This window comes from Macaca thibetana, chromosome 20 (genome assembly GCF_024542745.1).
Source record: "Macaca thibetana thibetana isolate TM-01 chromosome 20, ASM2454274v1, whole genome shotgun sequence".
Taxonomy (NCBI): domain Eukaryota; kingdom Metazoa; phylum Chordata; class Mammalia; order Primates; family Cercopithecidae; genus Macaca; species Macaca thibetana.
This window is the reverse complement of record NC_065597.1, coordinates 34,943,876-34,960,707: the sequence shown is the minus strand read 5'-3', so window position 1 is coordinate 34,960,707 and position 16,832 is coordinate 34,943,876. Positions and strand designations below refer to the sequence as shown.

The 16,832-nt window shown below is 49.8% G+C and overlaps 2 protein-coding genes and 1 pseudogene across 10 annotated transcripts in view; 2 read left to right on the top strand and 1 right to left on the bottom strand.

Annotated features, from left to right (window-relative positions):
- The window catches only part of LOC126943899 (metallothionein-1E-like), a 374,938-nt gene that overhangs the window by 239,214 nt on the left and 118,892 nt on the right, over positions 1-16,832 (bottom strand). The window lies entirely within an intron of this gene.
- Positions 1-16,832, top strand: part of SLC12A3 (solute carrier family 12 member 3) — a 49,860-nt gene that overhangs the window by 28,999 nt on the left and 4,029 nt on the right. For all 8 annotated transcript variants that reach the window (XM_050772883.1, XM_050772881.1, XM_050772882.1 and 5 more), the window contains 3 exons: positions 4,772-4,858; positions 7,641-7,776; positions 9,687-9,754. In XM_050772883.1, the coding sequence (XP_050628840.1) occupies positions 4,772-4,858; positions 7,641-7,776; positions 9,687-9,754 (291 nt within the window). The remainder of the gene's footprint in view (positions 1-4,771; positions 4,859-7,640; positions 7,777-9,686; positions 9,755-16,832) is intronic.
- On the top strand, positions 11,204-14,438 carry LOC126945075 (40S ribosomal protein S24-like; annotated as a pseudogene).

The window sequence follows — 16,832 nt, the reverse complement described above, 5'->3', positions numbered from 1 at the left end:
CTGGGTGACATGGCAAAATCCTGTCTCTATATTTTAAATTTTTACATATTTTAATATTTTTTTTTTCTTTTGAGACGGATTCTCACTCTGTCACCCAGGCTGGAGTGCAGTGACCTGCTCTCGGCTCATTGCATCCTCCATCCCCTGGGTTCAAGCAATTCTCCTGCCTCAGCCTCCCTAGTAACCGGGATTAGAGGCATGTGCTACCATGCCCAGATAACTTTTTTTTGTATTTTTAGTAGAGATAGGGTTTCACCATGTTGGCTAGGCCAGTCTTGAACTCCTGACCTCAAGTAATCCGCCCATCTCGGCCTCCTAAAGAGCTGGGATTACAGGTGTAAGCCACTGCGCCCGGCCAATATTTTAAATTTTTATATAAATATTTTACATGCATTAAAAAATTTAAATATATATAATTTTTTGAAACAGGGAAATGAAGGATGGAGAACATGTCTCCTCCTGAGAAATGAAGTAGGGGCTAGAATCCTTTAGGGCAGCAGTCCCCACCCCTTTTGGCACCAGGGACCGGTTTCGTGGAAGACAATTTTTCCACAGACTAGGGAGAGAGTAGTGGTTTTGGGATGATTCAAGCTTGTTACATTTATTGTGCACTTTATTTCTATTATGATTACATGGTAATATATAATTAAAAAATTATACAACTCACCATAATGTAGAATCGGGGGGAGCTCTGAGCTTGTTTTCCTGCAACTAGATGGTTCCATCTGGGGGTGATTGGAGACAGTGACAGATCATCAGGAGGGTTCTTGGCCCTCTAAGATCCTGCAAGAGGGTTCATGGCCCTCTAAGAGTCTAATGCCACTGCTGATCTGACAGGAGGCAGAGCTCAGATGGTAAAGCAAGGGATGAGGAGTGGCTGTAAGTACAGATGAAGCTTCGTTCACTGCCCTGCACCCGGTTCCTAACAGGCCATGGCTGGTACCTTTTGGCAGCCCTGGGGGTCAGGGGCCCCTGCTTTAAGGCAATGTCCCCAATGCATGGGATGCAGGCTCTGGTGAGACAAGAGGTGACTTTAGTGGCCAGGGATTGAGGCAACAAATACCACTGAGTCTTTTGGTGAGAAGTCCTTTTAATTCTCCTCTAATTCTGGGGCTGATTCTGCAGAAGGTCCTGGTTTAGCCTTGGCCTGTCCTTCCCTTTGGTAACCTGTGCTTGTCTCCCTGAGCAAGAGGAGTAGACTGCACACATGGGCTTGGCAGGCAATGGCGTCTGGCCAGAACTTAGTGACCCTGGTTTATCAACATGGGTTTTATTGGTCACCTCTTCCTGGCAAGAGGTGCTGGTTTTCTGTTTAAAACTGTGATGTTTTAAATCCACTGGGCACAGTGGTTCTGCCTGTAAATCCTGGCACTCTGGCAGCAGGCCAAGGCAGGGGATTGCTTGAAGCCAAGAGTTTGAGACCAGGCTGGGCAACATAGTGAAAGCCTGTCTCTACCAAAAAACTTAAAAAAAATTAACTGAATGGTGGCATGTGCCTGTAGTCCTAGCTACTTGAGGCTGAGGCAGGAGGATCACTGAGCCCAGATCAAGGCTGCAGTGAGCTATGATTGCACCACTGCACTCTAGCCTGGGTGACAGAACAGATACTGTCTCTATTTTTTAATAATAAAAATAAAGTAAAATTTAAACAAATAAACTCATGATATAAAATTTCCCTTTGAAATGTATCTAAGTTTGGGCCAGGCGTGGTGGCTTATGCCTGCAATCTCAGCACTTTGGGAGGCCGAGGTGGACGAATCACCTGAGGTCAGGAGTTCAAGACCAGCCTGACCAATATGGTGAAACCCCACCTCTACTAAAAATACAAAAATTAGCTTGGCATGGTGGCATGTGCCTGCAGTCCCAGCTACTCAGGAGGCTGAGACAGGAGGATTACTTGAACCCGGGAGGTGAAGGTTGCAGTGAGCCAAGATTGCGCCACTGTACTCCACCCTGGGCGACAGAGCAAGACTCCATCTCAAAAAAAAAAAAAAAAAAAAAAAAAAAAAAAAAAAAAAAGTGTCTAACTCAGAATGTGAGTTGATTTAAACAGAAAAGGAAGTAAATAGTGAGGCAGGTGGCACACAAGTATGGAGTTGACAGGTGTCGGCAGGTGGAATCGGGCAGCTGCTGCTTTGAGCAAGGTCAGGTGAGGTGGGAGATGGTAGGCTGGAGGTCGGCTGAAGGATGCAGACAGATGGGGTGGTTTGCCCAAAGTCATCCAGTTAATTAGCCGAAGAGAAGAACCCCTGCCCGGTCGCTAGTGTCCTTTGCAACTATCCTGGCTGTGATGCCCCAGGGTCATAGTAGGAGGGGATCTCCCGGCCCACACCACCCGGTCCTATGCCAGGATGGCCTCCCATGCTCCATTCTCTAGTCACCCGCAGGTGAGTTAAGGGAAACCCAGCAATCTATTGCTTTCTCCTCACCCCCACTAAGAACTTCTCCCGGGAAAGCCCCTTTTCAGCAATGCTAAGGAAAGTGTTGCTTAGGAAAAGCAGCATTTGACTTCTCTGTGATCTCCAAAAAATAAATAAGATACGAGATTGCTCTGCAGTCTCTGCTTCCTGTGCTGGCTCTGAATGGAAGCTGGGTTCAGTAGGTTTGGTATAGCTCAAAGCTATGGCAGCCTGGGTCAACAGCATGCCCTTGGCGGGAGGGTTATGTAACCCTTCCTCTGCCTCCCTCTGTCCCTTGATGGGCCACATCCTCTGCTCTCTACATAATCCTGGGGCAGATCTATGCTGCCCTTGCCTAGGCAGAGCCCAGGCCTGCCAGCCTCCGCTGCTACTGCACACCAAGCAAATCTACCCACGGCTCTGCTTTCAAAATTTCACTCCCCAAGATCAGGGACCAGCAGCGGCTTGACTGCTAGGCCCCAGCCTGGTCCTCCAGGCTTGTCTCCCATTTCTTCCTCTCTCCCAGCACACTCCGTGCATCCCAGCCAGCTCCTCACTGCCCTGTTTCACCCCCTGCACCCTGATGCTTTCCCTCATTTTGACTGTTCCCCACCAACCAGTCCAGTGGTCCCTAACCAGGCTGGCACATCGGAATCACATGGGGCATTGCCAAAACCACGTCCTTCCCCGGGCTTCTGACTCAATGGTGGGCAAGGGGGTGGGGGAGGGCTCAGGCAGGTGTATTTTTTTGTTTGTTGGTTTGTTTTTGTTTTGTTTTTTGAGATGGAGTCTCGCTCTGTCACCCAGGCTGGAGTGCAGTCGAGTGATCGCAGCTCACAGCAACCTCCGCCTCCTGGGTTCAAGTGATTCTCCTGCCTCAGCCTCCTGAGTAACTGGGACTACAGGTGCCTGCCACCATACCCGGCTAATTTTTTTTGTATTTTTAGTAGAGATGGGGTTTCACCATGTTAGTCAGGATGGTCTTGATCTCCTGACCTCATGATCCGCCCACCTTGGCCTCCCAAAGTGCTGGGATTACAAGTGTGAGCCACCATGCCCTGCCAGTTGTATTGTTTTTTGTTTGTTTGTTTTGAGATGGAGTCTCGCTCTGTTGCCCAGGCTGGAATGCAATGGCACAATCTCAGCTCACTGCAACATCCACCTCCCGAGTTCAAACAATTCTCCTACCTCAGCCTCTCGAGTATCTGGAATTTTAGGTGCATGCCACCACACCTGGCTAGTTTTTGTATTTTTAGTAGAGATGGCATTTTGTCATGATGGCCAGGCTGGTCTCAAACTCCTGACCTCAGGTGATCCATCTGCCTCAGCAAGTGTGTATTCTCAGGTGTAATCTCAGCACCCAAAGTGCTGGGATTACAGGCTGAGCCACCGCGCTCAGCAGGTATATTGTTTTGAAGGCTCCTTGGGTGATTTCAGTGTAGACCCTCCCCTGCCCCACCCGCTTTGGCCTGTAACAGTCCTACCCCTCATTCACCATCCAGCCAGATTGCCACCTCTGCGAAGTCTTCTCTGATGGCTACACACCACAGTGGGCTTCTCCTTCCCTGTTAGATGCAAAGTCAGCGCCGTCTGTCTTGCTACTCCTGGTTCTGTACCTAGTTTCTTGTGTGTTATCTTTGCTTCCTCAGCCACTCTAGAATTTCCTTTATTCAACTTTCCTATCCCTTAGACCTTTGTTACTCAAAGTGTTGTCTGTGGACCAGCAGCATTGCATCCCTGGGAGTGTATTACAAATGCAGAATCCCAGGCCCCACGCCAGACTAGCTGAATCAGAGTCAGCATGGTAACAAGATCCTCAGCAGCTGCGTAGACATGTGAAAATTTGGGGTGCACTGGTACAGAGATGGCCACCAGATACTTGGGAAAGTCTGGTCAATTACTTTTCCGTTTCACTTGTCATCATCTACCCCATTTTATGGGTATTCATTTCCTGTCTGCCCCTACCCCTATGTTCCACAAAGGCAGGCTTTAATCTGTTTTCCTCACTGCTATGTAGTCAGTAGGTGCTCAGTAAAAATGAGTTGAATGAATGAATAAATTTTTAAAATTCTCAGGCTGGGCATGGTGGCTCCTGCCTATAATGCCAGCACTTTGGGAGACCAAGGCAGGATCATCTGAGGCCAACATGGCGAAACCCTGTCTCTACTAAAAGTACAAAAATTAGCCAAGCACGGTGGCACACATCTGTAATGCCAACTACTTGGGAGGCTGGGGCATGAGAATCGCTTGAACCTGGGAGGCAGAGGTGGCAGTGAACCGAGATTGCACCACTGCACTCCAGCCTGGGAGACAGAGCAAAACTCTGTCTCAAGAAAATGTAATAACAATAAACCTCTCCATGTGTCCTCCAGGATCATTTCTCTGCTGAGCAAGTTCCGACTGGGATTCCATGAAGTCCACATCCTCCCTGACATCAACCAGAACCCTCGGGCTGAGCGGTAAGTTCTGTTTTGTGGCTTCCAGGCAGAAGGGCCAGCTGTATGCCTGAAGACCCCTCTGCCGGCTGCCCCCTTTTTCCTGGATAAGCTGGGAGCAAGGGGCTCTCCTCCAAGCCCTTCCTAGATGTGTCAGAGGGCACAACTTCTGCAGTGGCTGTGGCCGGGGCATGTCCCCTCCCTGGGGCTGAGGGGACCCTGGGCAAGGCCACTGCAGCCCCTGACGTTGTGTTAACACATTGGTGCTGGGAGTGGGGAAATAGTGAGTGACCTGGGCAACAGCTTCCTTCCTCCTTCCACGCGAGGGCAAGAGCACAGACTTTAAGCAAACCCCTGTGTGAATTTGTAGCAATGACCAATGGTAGGTTCAGCAGGGGCTGTTTGCTTTCCAAATGGTATAACTTCATCTTCTTCAAATAAGACACTTACAAATGGGATTTGCATTTAGTCAATCAGTGTGCATGAGGTTTTCCAGGACTCTCTCCTCACTAAAGTATGTCTCCTCCTGACCTCCTAGCCCTAACTTTTCTCTTACATCTCCCAGCCATAATGATGTCCCCCACGGACAGGGAAGGAAATCAAGACAAGCAGAAAGGAGCTATGTAATAGTGATGGATACATTGGCTCCAACCATTTGTTAGGAGCTGTGCTCGGTGCTGCAGAGGCAGAGATGAGGAATCTGCAGCCCCATCCTCCAAGCATAGCTGCAGGCTGGTGCATGCCAAGGGCAGTCGCAATGCTGCAGAGACAGATCAGGGTGTCAAGGAGAGTAGGGTTGTCTCTGTTGGTGGAAAAGCAAAGCCTTGAGAAAGGCTGGCCTCGATGATCAAAAAGAGATGGGTGAGATCTTCCAGGCAGAAGAGGCAGCAGGAGCAACATACAGACCCCATCTAGCATCTGATATTTATTTATTTATTTGTTTGTTTGTTTATTTGTTTATTTATTTATTTATTTATTTGACAGAATCTTGCTCTGTCACCCAGGCTGGAGTGCAATGGCACAATCTCAGCTCACTGCAACCTCTGCCTGCCAGGTTCAAGCGATTCTTCTGCCTCATCCTCCCGAGTAGCTGGGATAATGGCGCACGCCACTGTGCCCAGCTAAATTTGGTATTTTTAGTAGAGACGGGGTTTCACCATGTTGGCCAGGCTGGTCTCAAACTCCTGACCTCAGGTGACCCACCTGCCTTGGCCTCCCAAAGTGCTGAGATTACAGGTGTGAGCCACCACGCCCAGCCTAGCATCTTATTTAAAAATCCCCTCCATTGACCTTTCATCTGCCTCCAGCTCCTGGACCATTTCTCTCCTTGGCTCAGCCAGACTCCAAGATGTTTGCACTTTGTCGACGCCTCCTCCCCTCCCCTAATCTTCTCGTTCCCAACCCACTGCCCCCGCTGTCTGAGACTACTCTTGCCAGCATCATCAGTGACCTCCACGTTGCCACACCCACGGAGTTCGTTTCTGTCCTCTCTCTCCACCTTTCAGCTGCACTCGACAGTGATCCTTCTTAAGATCGTGCTTCTTTTGGCTTCCAAGACACACCCTCCGCTGGTTTCCTCCTGCATCAGGGGCCCTTCCTCCAGTTCCTCTGCTGGCTCTTCCTCCTTGACCTCACTTGCCCTTGCTGGCATCCTTGGGGTTCGGCCCTGACCCTCTTCCCTTCTCTCCCTTTACTCTGTCCCAGGTGAGCGCATCCATCCCTGTGGCTTCAGATAGCAGATGGCATCATCTGAATGCCGATCAGCCCTACATCTCTTTTTTTTTTTTTTTTGAGGCAGAGTCTCACTCCATCACCCAGGTTGGAGTGCAGTAGTTCCATCTCAGCTCACTGCAACCTCCGCCTCCCAGGTTCAAGCGATTCTCCTGCCTCAGCCTCCTGAGTAGCTGGGATTACAGGCGTGTGCCACCACACCTGGCTAATTTTTGTATTTTTAATAGAGATGGGATTTCATCATGTTGGCCAGGCTGGTCTTGAACTCCTGACATCAGGTGATCCACCTGCCTCGGCCTCCCAAAGTGCTGGGATTACAGGTGTGAGCCACCGTGCCCTGCCCCAACCCTAAATCTCTATCTTTAATGATGTGAATCATGTCGCACAGAAGACCCACCAGCAGCTTCTGGTCTCTCTTGGAGCAGATAGGGAAGCCCTGCCCGACTAGGCCCTCACTGCCTGCCTGTCCTCACCTCCTCCCACCCTTCCCTGCACTCACCTTGCTCCAGCACACAGGCTCCTTCACTGCTCCTCATATGAGCCAAACACGCTCTGCCTCGGGGCCTTGCACGTTCAGTTCTGTTCGCTTCAGCACCCCCTGTCCCGTGCACAGCTGGCTTTGCAAGGACAGACTTCCTCAGGTCCCACAAGGGCCTTCCCCACCCGTTATTCTTTGTCCCAGTACTTGGTTGTCCCTTCATAAAGCTTCCACTTCACATTTATTTACTACTTGCTTATTACCGTGGCTCTGTGAGGACTGGGGACACAATCTGATCTGGTCACTGTTGTGTAGGATGGAGCCTGGTACAGAATCATGCCCTGTAAATACCTGCTGGATGGTCGAGTGGGTCGCAGGTCAGTGGTTGTGAACAACTTGTGAAAGTCCAGTTGGATGCCAGACCCAGCCTTCAGAGCTGAATTCAACATGGAGGCTACTTTGTAAATGGCACTGTCTGATGGGTTTCAGCCTGAAAATGGGAGCTGTGGCACCACTGCCAGCTCCCTGCAGGGACCTGGCACCCCTGGAGATGGGGTTATCATCTCAGCCGGCCTCAACCCACTCTCTCGTCCCCAGCACCAAGAGGTTTGAGGACATGATTGCACCCTTCCGTCTGAATGATGGCTTCAAGGATGAGGCCACTGTCAACGAGATGCGGCGGGACTGCCCCTGGAAGATCTCAGATGAGGAGATGAGGAAGAACAGAGTCAAGGTGGGGGAGAGGGGTGGGGGTGGGAAACACGACACATCACTGGGTCAGGGACGGGTGTCTCACATGTCTTGAGCTCCCCCAGCCCCTCCCCTCGATCCTCCACCCTGCCTTCCACTCCGGCCCCTGAGGGATCCTCAAACCACAGTCGCTTAGGCTGCTGAGTAACCTGGCTGTGGAGCTCAGTGCTATACTTCACCTGGGAGCCTGGTCCTGCCAATCTTGAGTGAGCTCTGGCAGTGGGCATGACTGCCCAGAGTCCTCCTCCCTCTCCTCCCCACTTCCTCTATGCCGAGTGGAAGAGATTCCTGAGACTCATGGTGACGGCCAAGGTATAATCTGTCCTGTTAGGCCAGGCGTGGTGGCTCACCCCTGTAATCCTGGCACTTTGGGAGGCCGAGGCAGGTAGATCACTTGAGGTCAGGAGTTCATGACCAGCCTGGCCAACATGATGAGACCCCATCTCTACTAAAAATACAAAAAAAAAATTAGCTGGGCATGGTGGCAGGCACTTATAATCCCAGCTACTTGGGAGGCTGAGGCAGGAGAATCACTTGAACCTGGGAGGGAGAGGTTGCAGTGAGCCAAGATCGTGCCGTTGCATTCCAACCTGGGCAACAGAGAGAGACTCCGTCTCAAAAAAAAAAAAAAAAATTGTCCTGTGTGCCACCACAGCTGCCTGACCTTCCCTGCTTAGCCTCTATAGACCCTACCCTTGCCACAGCTCAGAGCCATGGTGCCCCTTCCTGGACAGCACCTTCAGAACTCTAAGGGCTAAGAGAGGGTGTGGCCTCCTCCTGTAGCCGTGCTGTGACCGTGTCAAGGTGGAGTGGGCTCTGGGAGTGCGGGCGATGGGGTCAGGGGGCGGGTCCCACTTCTACCCCCAGTGTCAATCATTCTCCACCACGAGAGATTTTACCCCCTGGGGGACATTTGGCAACCTCTGGAGACATTTTTGCTTGTCACAACTCGGGGGTGGGGGTTGCTACTGTCAGGCAGTGAGGAGAGACCTGGGATGCTGCCAAACATCCTATGATGTGCAGGACACTTCCCACAGCAAGGACTTGTGCGCCCCAAATAACTATAACTACAGTGCAAGGTCTAGAATCCCTTACCCAGGTGAACTCCCTTCCCCTCGGTCTCCTGGTCTCCAGGATAAGGCATCCGTCCATGATCAGTGCCTGCGTGTCAATCATTTCTGAACAATTTGAGATAGGCCTTGGGTTGGAAGGAGTCTCCCACCCCCAACCCAGTCCCACTCAAGCTCGGGGGACTTCCCTAATCTGTCAGCCCTGAGACCCCGCCCCAAAGGGCCCACACAGCCATCTGGCTCTTTGGAAAATGCTGAATAAAACCTCATGTTTGAAGGAGACCTTCCAATACTCTGTTACAGAAGAAGTGGGGCGACCTGTCTCTGCTCCTAGCTCACCTGTCTTTTCTAGAGTATTTTTCATGTACCAGGCCCTCTGCCAGGTGCTTTTCCATAGGTTGTCTCATTTGATCCTCCCCAAATTCCCCTGGAGAAGGTATCATCATACCCATTTTACAGATGAAGACAATGAAGGCCAGGGAGGCAACCTGACTTGTTCAAGTTCTCTCTGCTACGAAATGTGAGAGCTGAGATCTGAACCTAGTAAGGTGTTCTTTCTTCCCTCTACCCTGCTGGTTATGGCCATAAAGTCAGGCAAGGAAAAACCACGGAAGGCTTCTTGGCGGAGGTGAGCTTGGTGCTCCATTACTCTGAGGGTCCCCTTCTTCCTGGAGGAAGGAGAGTCTATACGAATTCATGAGGCAGGAGAGTCTACAAGTAAATCGTTAATCCAGTTGAAAATATTAACGAGGCCATGGACGTGGTGAAGGGTCGAGTGACCTTGAGGATATGGGAAGTGACTACTCGACTTTCTCCCGCCCAGTCCCTTCGGCAGGTGAGGCTGAATGAGATTCTGCTGGATTACTCCCGAGACGCTGCTCTCATCGTCATGTAAGTAGTACTTGGCTGGTGGGAGGACCAGTCTGTCAAGAGTCAGGTGTCTCAGCTCTGGGAAGGGGCTCAGCGGGGGCACCACAGAGGACCCGAGCCTTCCCCTGGGAAGCAGAAGGGCCAAAGTTCCCATAAACATAGCCCTGGTGATTCTCAGCACGTGGCTGGGTCTGAGCCTGGCCTATACCTGAGCTCCAGCTGGCAGAGGTCGAGGGCCTCATGTGTCCCAGGCATCAGTGACCGCCCCTTGTCATTGCTTTTTCCTGTTGGCTGCCTTTTCCTACCAAATTTCACTTGGCAAAGAGGGAACCCAGCTCTTTCCAGAGGGACATTGACTTCTGGTTGTTCAGGAATCACTTGGCCCTCCTTGGCTATCGGCCATTCCCAACTGATGTTGGTTCCAAGCCTGAGCAACAGAAACAGAGGCCTACCCCAGCCCTGGCTCTTCCTACTGGACCCATGTCCAGTTCTGAGCCACCCCTGGGGTGTGTTAGCCAGGGCTGAGCAAGCAGAATGTGGGATGGAAGTGACAGCTATGCACCTAAGGTCTCAGGGTGGCTCTGCTCTCTCTGAGGCCTGTAAGAAGAACATGATCAGCCAGGCGCGGTGGCTCACGCCTGTAATCCCAGCACTTTGGGAGGCTGAGGCAGGCGGATCGCCTGAGGTCAGGAGGTCAAGACCAGCCTGACCAACATGGAGAAACCCTGTCTCTACTAAAAATACAAAATTAGCTGGGCATGGTGGCACATACCTGTAATCCCAGCTACTCGGGAGACTGAGGCAGGAGAATTGCTTGAACCTGGGAGGGAGAAGTTGCAGTGAGCCAAGATCGCACCATTTCACTCCAGCCTGGGCAATAAGAGTGAAACTCTGTCTCAAAAAAAAAAAAAAAAGAAAGAAAGAAGAAGAACATGAGCAGCCAAGCCCTCAGCTCAGGGGACAAGGGGTCTTTGCCAAGGCAAGTAACTGGCCTCTCCTGCATTTCCTGGGGGCCAACCACCTGGGAATCAGACAGAAGGGATCTTTCGGCTCTGGTGGTGCAACCCACTCCTAGACCTGTCATCATCTACCTGGACTGAAGATGCCAGGTTCTGCAGAACAGCCGAAACGTCCGTGGACTCTGCTTGTTCATATCCTGAAGCTAGGATCAACTACACAATTTGCAAGGCCTAGGACAAAACGAAAATGTGGGGCATCTTGCACAGAATATATTAAGAAGGTCAAGATGTGGCCTTCCCTTTCAAAGCAATCTCCCTTACATTCTCACATAGGATGTATGGAATTTGTTTTTTAAAAAATCTCATGGTGGTGGAAAGGAGGAGGGGTGGGGGTTCAACACAACTGATGATAGGTTGTTCATTGATGTAGACAGATGATGATGTGGGCATGAAACTTCAGGGTATCATTTTTCAACATTCACCTGTTTCAACGTTTCCATAAATCTGCAAAATGCGTCCTGCCTTGGAGAGCAACCACAAGTGCCTCATCAAGCTTGCTTTTCTCTGGCAAGAAGGTCCCCAAAAACCTGTCACCACACGCTGTTCTAGGAAGATGTGCTCAGATAGGAGGGATCCTTCAGCTCTGGTGATAGAACCCATTCCCAGACTTGTCACCATCTGATCTGGACGGCAGATGCCAGGATTTAAGGATCTTAGATTCATGAGAGGAGACCTCAGAACAAGTGGTCCATTGAGGGTGATAAAAGCAATTCAAACTTATGTTCCCACTACTTCTGTTGCTTGAGTACTATATAAGTTGCATGCATCCCTCACTGCTGTGTCTGGAATACCCTCTTTCAGGAGAGCACCGGCAATGTTTCTTTTAGGTAGTGTAAGTGCCCCTTTGAGAAGATCAAAACAGCAAATGGGTTCAGACTGAAAATGGCCAATGGCTTCTAGCAGATAAGTAGATAAAGCTTGAGGATATGCATCCTCCTAGGTCTCACCAAATGCTAGCAGCTAAGCAACCAGTTTGGAGACCTGACCTGGAGGTTTCTGGACCTCCAGTCTGTCTTAAGATGTCCATGAGGGTTTTTCCTCCCTGGCTGTCTGAGGATTGACCGCCATCACGAATGAATCAGTAAGTATCCAAACTAGGAAGGTCATGACCAACTGACTACTTCAGAGGAAACAAATGGTCATCTATGTCCTTCACCTGGGAAGGCAACAATACCTGAGATAGAAATTCAGGACAAACTAGCCAAAATGTACAAGACCACACTGAATATCATCTATGCATTTCGATTTAGAACTAATTTTGGTGGTGGGAAAACAACTAGCTTTGGCATAATTTATGATTCCTTGGATTATGCAAAGAAAAGTAAACCCAAACATAGACTTGAAAGACATGGCCTGTGTGAGAAGAAAAAGACCTCAAAAAAACAATGAAAGGAACGCAAGAACAGAATGAAGGAAATTACGGGGACTGTAAAGGCCACTGTTGGTGGCAAAAGGTGGGCTGGAGATTGGATCACAGCCAAAGGAGTAAAGGGGCGGCAGTGATGTTATCTGCGGCCATTGTGGATTTTCTACAAGAAGATTAATAAACTAAAAACTCTCACGTGAAAAAAGATGCCCAGGAGAATTCAAAAGGCACTAGCACCAATTACTCTTCATTGACAGGACAGAGGTAAAATTTTTGCTTTTACCAGTTAGCGGAATTTTGTCACCAGGAGAGTGGTTCAGGCAATTAGAAACGTGCTTGGGGCTGGGTGCGGTGGCTCAAGCCTGTAATCCCAGCACTTTGGGAGGCCAAGGCAGGTGGATCACTTGAGGTCAAGTGTTTGAGACCAGCTTGGCCAATATGGTGAAACCCCATCTCTACTAAAAATGCAAAAAATCAGCCAGGCCTGGTGGTGCACACCTGTAATCTCAGTTACTCGGGAGGCTGAGACAGGAGAATTGCTTGAACCTGGGAGGCAGAGGTTGCCGTGAGCCAAGATCGTGCGACCGCACTCCAGCCTGGATGACAGAGCTAGAATCGTGCTTGGATAATACTCAAACGCTACTTCTATACACTAAAGCAGCTTTCAGGAATCATGTCTTAGAACATTCAGGCTGGTATAGCAAAATACCATAGGCTGGGCTTATCAATAACAGAAATGTATTTCTCTAGAGGCTGGGAAGTCCTAGATCGAAGCTTGGTAAATTCAGAGTCGGAGGCAGGGCTGCTTTCCTGACTCATGGATGGGCCTCCTTGCTGTGTCCTCACTTGGTGGAAGGAGCCAGGGAGCTCTCTGGGGCCTCTTTATAAGAGCTCTAATCCTATTCATAGGTCACAGGGCTCCACTCTCATAACCTCATCATCTCCCAAAGGCCCCACCTCCTAAAACCATCACCCTGGGGATATGGATTTCAATGTGTGAATTTTGGGGGGACATGAATATTCAGACTGTAGCAAATGGTTCTGACTTATAGTTTCTGTTCTTCCCAGTCACTGCCTAGGTGCCAGTAGACAGTAGAGCATGCAGAATTCTTCGTGATTCCTAATATCCTATGCAGTGTGCAAACCCTTCTTAGCAGATGAGTGTAAGAGCACAGAAGTCTAACAACAGACCAGAAACAGACCATTGTCAGTCTGCCCCTGGGACACAGTATTCCTCATGCCCTGACGTCCCTAATGCCAGTGTGTGCTTTATTTATTTTTTAAAGAATGATTGCATTTATTTCTCAGATAGTGATATAACTTTTTTTTTTTTTTTTTTTTGAGACAGAGTCTCACTCTGTCGCCAAAGCTTGAGTGCAGTGGTGTGATCTCAGCTCACTGCAACCTCCGCCTCCTGGGTTCAAGTGATTCTCCTGCCTCAGTCTCCCAAATACTGCTACCTTACCCGGCTAATTTTTTGTATTTTTAGTAGAGATGGGGTTTCACCATGTTGGCCAGGCTGATCTCGAACTGCTGACCTCAGGTGATCCACCCACCTTAGCCTCCCAAAGTGCTGGGATTACAGGCGTTAGCCATGGTGCCCGGCCGCAGATAGTGATATAATTTATAGTGTAGTCAATCGGGTTGAACTGTCACTTGCAACACTTTCTTGTGTGACTTAAACAAGGCATTAAAAAAAAAAAAAAAAGAATGTCAAGATGGTGACAGCAGGGCATTAGACAAACAAGGGACCCTCCTGAGCAGAAGGCCCCATGTGACTGTGCTGGTTGCACACTGAGGCAGCTGGCTCCGCCCAGAACAATGCTTCCTGGGGCTTTAGGGACATTTTTTTTTGTACAAAGAAAGTGCTCCATGTTTCCTTGGAGAACAGCGATAAGGAAAGGGGCTGGGCTTATCTCCAGACCTCTTGCCAACACCTAGCAGAGAATGTTCCTAGGGCAAGGTTGGTCCAGGGTGAGGGCTGGGTCCGAGTGCGAGACAGTGGAAATGGCTTCGTCCTGGGATGCCTCCCCAGACTCTTCCTTGGGTATGGTGCCTGGTGGGTGTGCATGGGTGTGCCAGACCACAGCTTGACGTGCCACCTCTGTTCAGAGAGGCATGTGGGCATTTTGTCTATGCCATTAGCCCACTGTGTGGCCTTGGGTAAGACCCCATATCTCTCTAGCCTCAGTTTCCCTAATTATAAATAGTTAACAAAAGTATTTCCAAGATTCTCTTTCATGCTAACATGCTGTGATTCTAAGTTTATTTGTCATTAAAATGAGTCAATCTCAGCTGGGCTTAGTGGCTTATGCCTGTAATCCCATCTGTTGGAATCTCTCCCTTCCCACCCCCCATCCCCACCACCGTCCCCCAAACTCACAGGGAAAACCAATCCCCCACCCACCAGCCTTTGTGGGGTTCGCCGATACAAGTAATTATAAATCCAGTGACCCAAGAGAAGACCCCTGCCCAGGGCGTCCCACCCCATGCCAGTAGCTACAGCTGTTGCCCAAAGAGGCCCCAGCTATTGGGCCACGTCCACCGGGAGGACAGAGCAGCTGCATCTTTCCATCACTAATCTCCAACCTGGAGCCATGCCTAGTGTTTCTCTACAAGTTCAGTCAGAGGGTCTGCTTCATCAGAACGACCAGGGGACTGTGGAAAATGCAAGTTCCTCAGTGCCTTCCAGACCAGGCTCTAGGGTGGAGCCCAGAAATTCTGAGGAAGGGGAAAAAAAAAAATCTCCCAAGCCTTCGTGAAATGATTAGATCACATTGTCTAGCATTTGGGAGAGTATGCTTGGGGCATTTTCTAGAGCGGGTTTGAGGCAGCACTTGGTCGACTGCTGTTCACTAATCAGTGGGTTATCAAATGGCCCCAGGTTTGAGCTCAGCTACCCCAGCACAGCTGATAAACCAGCCTCATAAAGAGCCCAACAACCTTTGACTAGCCTAGCAACATATTCTTGTTGGGTCCAGATGCCTCTTTTTTTCTAAAAACACTCCCTCCTCAAAGCCAAACAGCAATAATCAAAATAGTAATAATCAACACTGCATTTTATGGCTTGGGCCTCTATATGATACTCAAGGCATCAGGCCTTATGAATTTGCAAAGCCCTAATTTTAAGACAGCGTCTCACTCTGTCACCCAGGCTGGAGTGCAGTGGCAGGATCTCAGCTCACTGCAACCTCTTTGGTTTTTTGTTGTTGTTGTTGTTTTTGTTGTTGTTTTTTCTCTTTTTGGGCCTCTTTGGTCCTATAATTTTCTTTGTTTTTGAGGCGGGGTCTTACTCTGTCACCCAGGCTAGAGAGCAGTAGTGAGATCTCAACTCACTGCAACCTCCACCTCCCGGGACTCAAACAGTCCTTCTACCTCAGCCTCCAGAGTAGCTGGGACTACAGGCACATGCCACCAGGCCTGGCTAGTTTTTTGTATTTTTTATGGAGACAGGGTTTTACCATGTTGGCCCAGGCTGATCTCCAACTCCTGAGCTCAAGCAATCCACCTGCCTTGGCCTCCCAAAATGCTGGGATTACAGGCATGAGCCACTGTGCCTGGCCTCAAAACTCTATTATAATCACCCCCACACTCCTACTTTAGAGATGAGGAAGCAGCTTCAGAGGAGTTAAGCAGCTTGGCCAGGGGCTTGCAGACAGGAAGTGGGAATTGCATCTGGAGCTTGTGACTGTGGTTCTGATGCAGGGCTGTCTTTCACATCTAGGTTAGATCTGAAGCCGCCTTTCTTTGTGGCTAAGAGATGTAATTTTGAAAAAAAAAAGTTCCTTTGTTCTGGAACAGCTTTATTTCTGAAGATTAGTAGCTCAAGGCGTGCACATCCTATGAGCAGGAATACAGCACGTCAGTGATTGGTGTGGGGGCGGGGTGATTTTAAAGACAGCTGTCTCTTGGACAGGTGGACAGGCTCTGCTGGGGGAGGGAACTCCCAGCTGAAGCTTAAAAGTCCACCGCAGGGGTGATGGGTGTTCCCCACCCCCATGATGCAGGCACCATTTCTCTCGTGGCCTTTGACGTTTCTGAATTCAGTCCCTGAAATCATGTACTGCTTCCTGGATGGCGTTGTCTGCCTCTTGCATAACTGATCGGTCAGGAGAGTTTGGTCTCAGTAGTCCTATGTCCCTTTCCCTTGGAAAGTCACTAAATATTTGAACTCAGATGACTATAGCTTAATGAAATGGCCTTGGGCCAACCCGCCTTCCCTAATTTTTGAGACCTTTTTTGTTTGTTTGTTTGTTTTGAGACAGTCTCACTCTGTTGCCCAGGCTGCAGTGCAGTGGCGCAATCACGCTCACCGCAGCCTCGACCTCCCAGGCTCAAATGATCCTCCTGCCTCAGCTTCCTGAGTAGCTGGGACCACAGGTGTGCGCCATCATGCCCAACTAATTTTTGTATTTTTTGTAAAGACAGGGTCTCACCATGTTGCCCAGGTTGGTCTCAAACTCCTGAGCTCAAGTGATCCACCCGCCTCGGGCTCCCAAAGTGCTGGGGTTACAGGCGTGACCACGCCCAGCCCAGGACATTGCTTTTTAAAGGCGGGTAGGGCTTGTCCCAAGTGAAGCTTTGTGGATGGAACTTCAAGTATGACATAGCTGTTTAGGATCCCAGTTACCCTTCTCAGAGGAGGTTGGAGTTGCTGTGAGCAGAGGCTGCTGTGGAGGGAAGATGCCAAGACCTCGGTTCAAGTTCCAGCTTT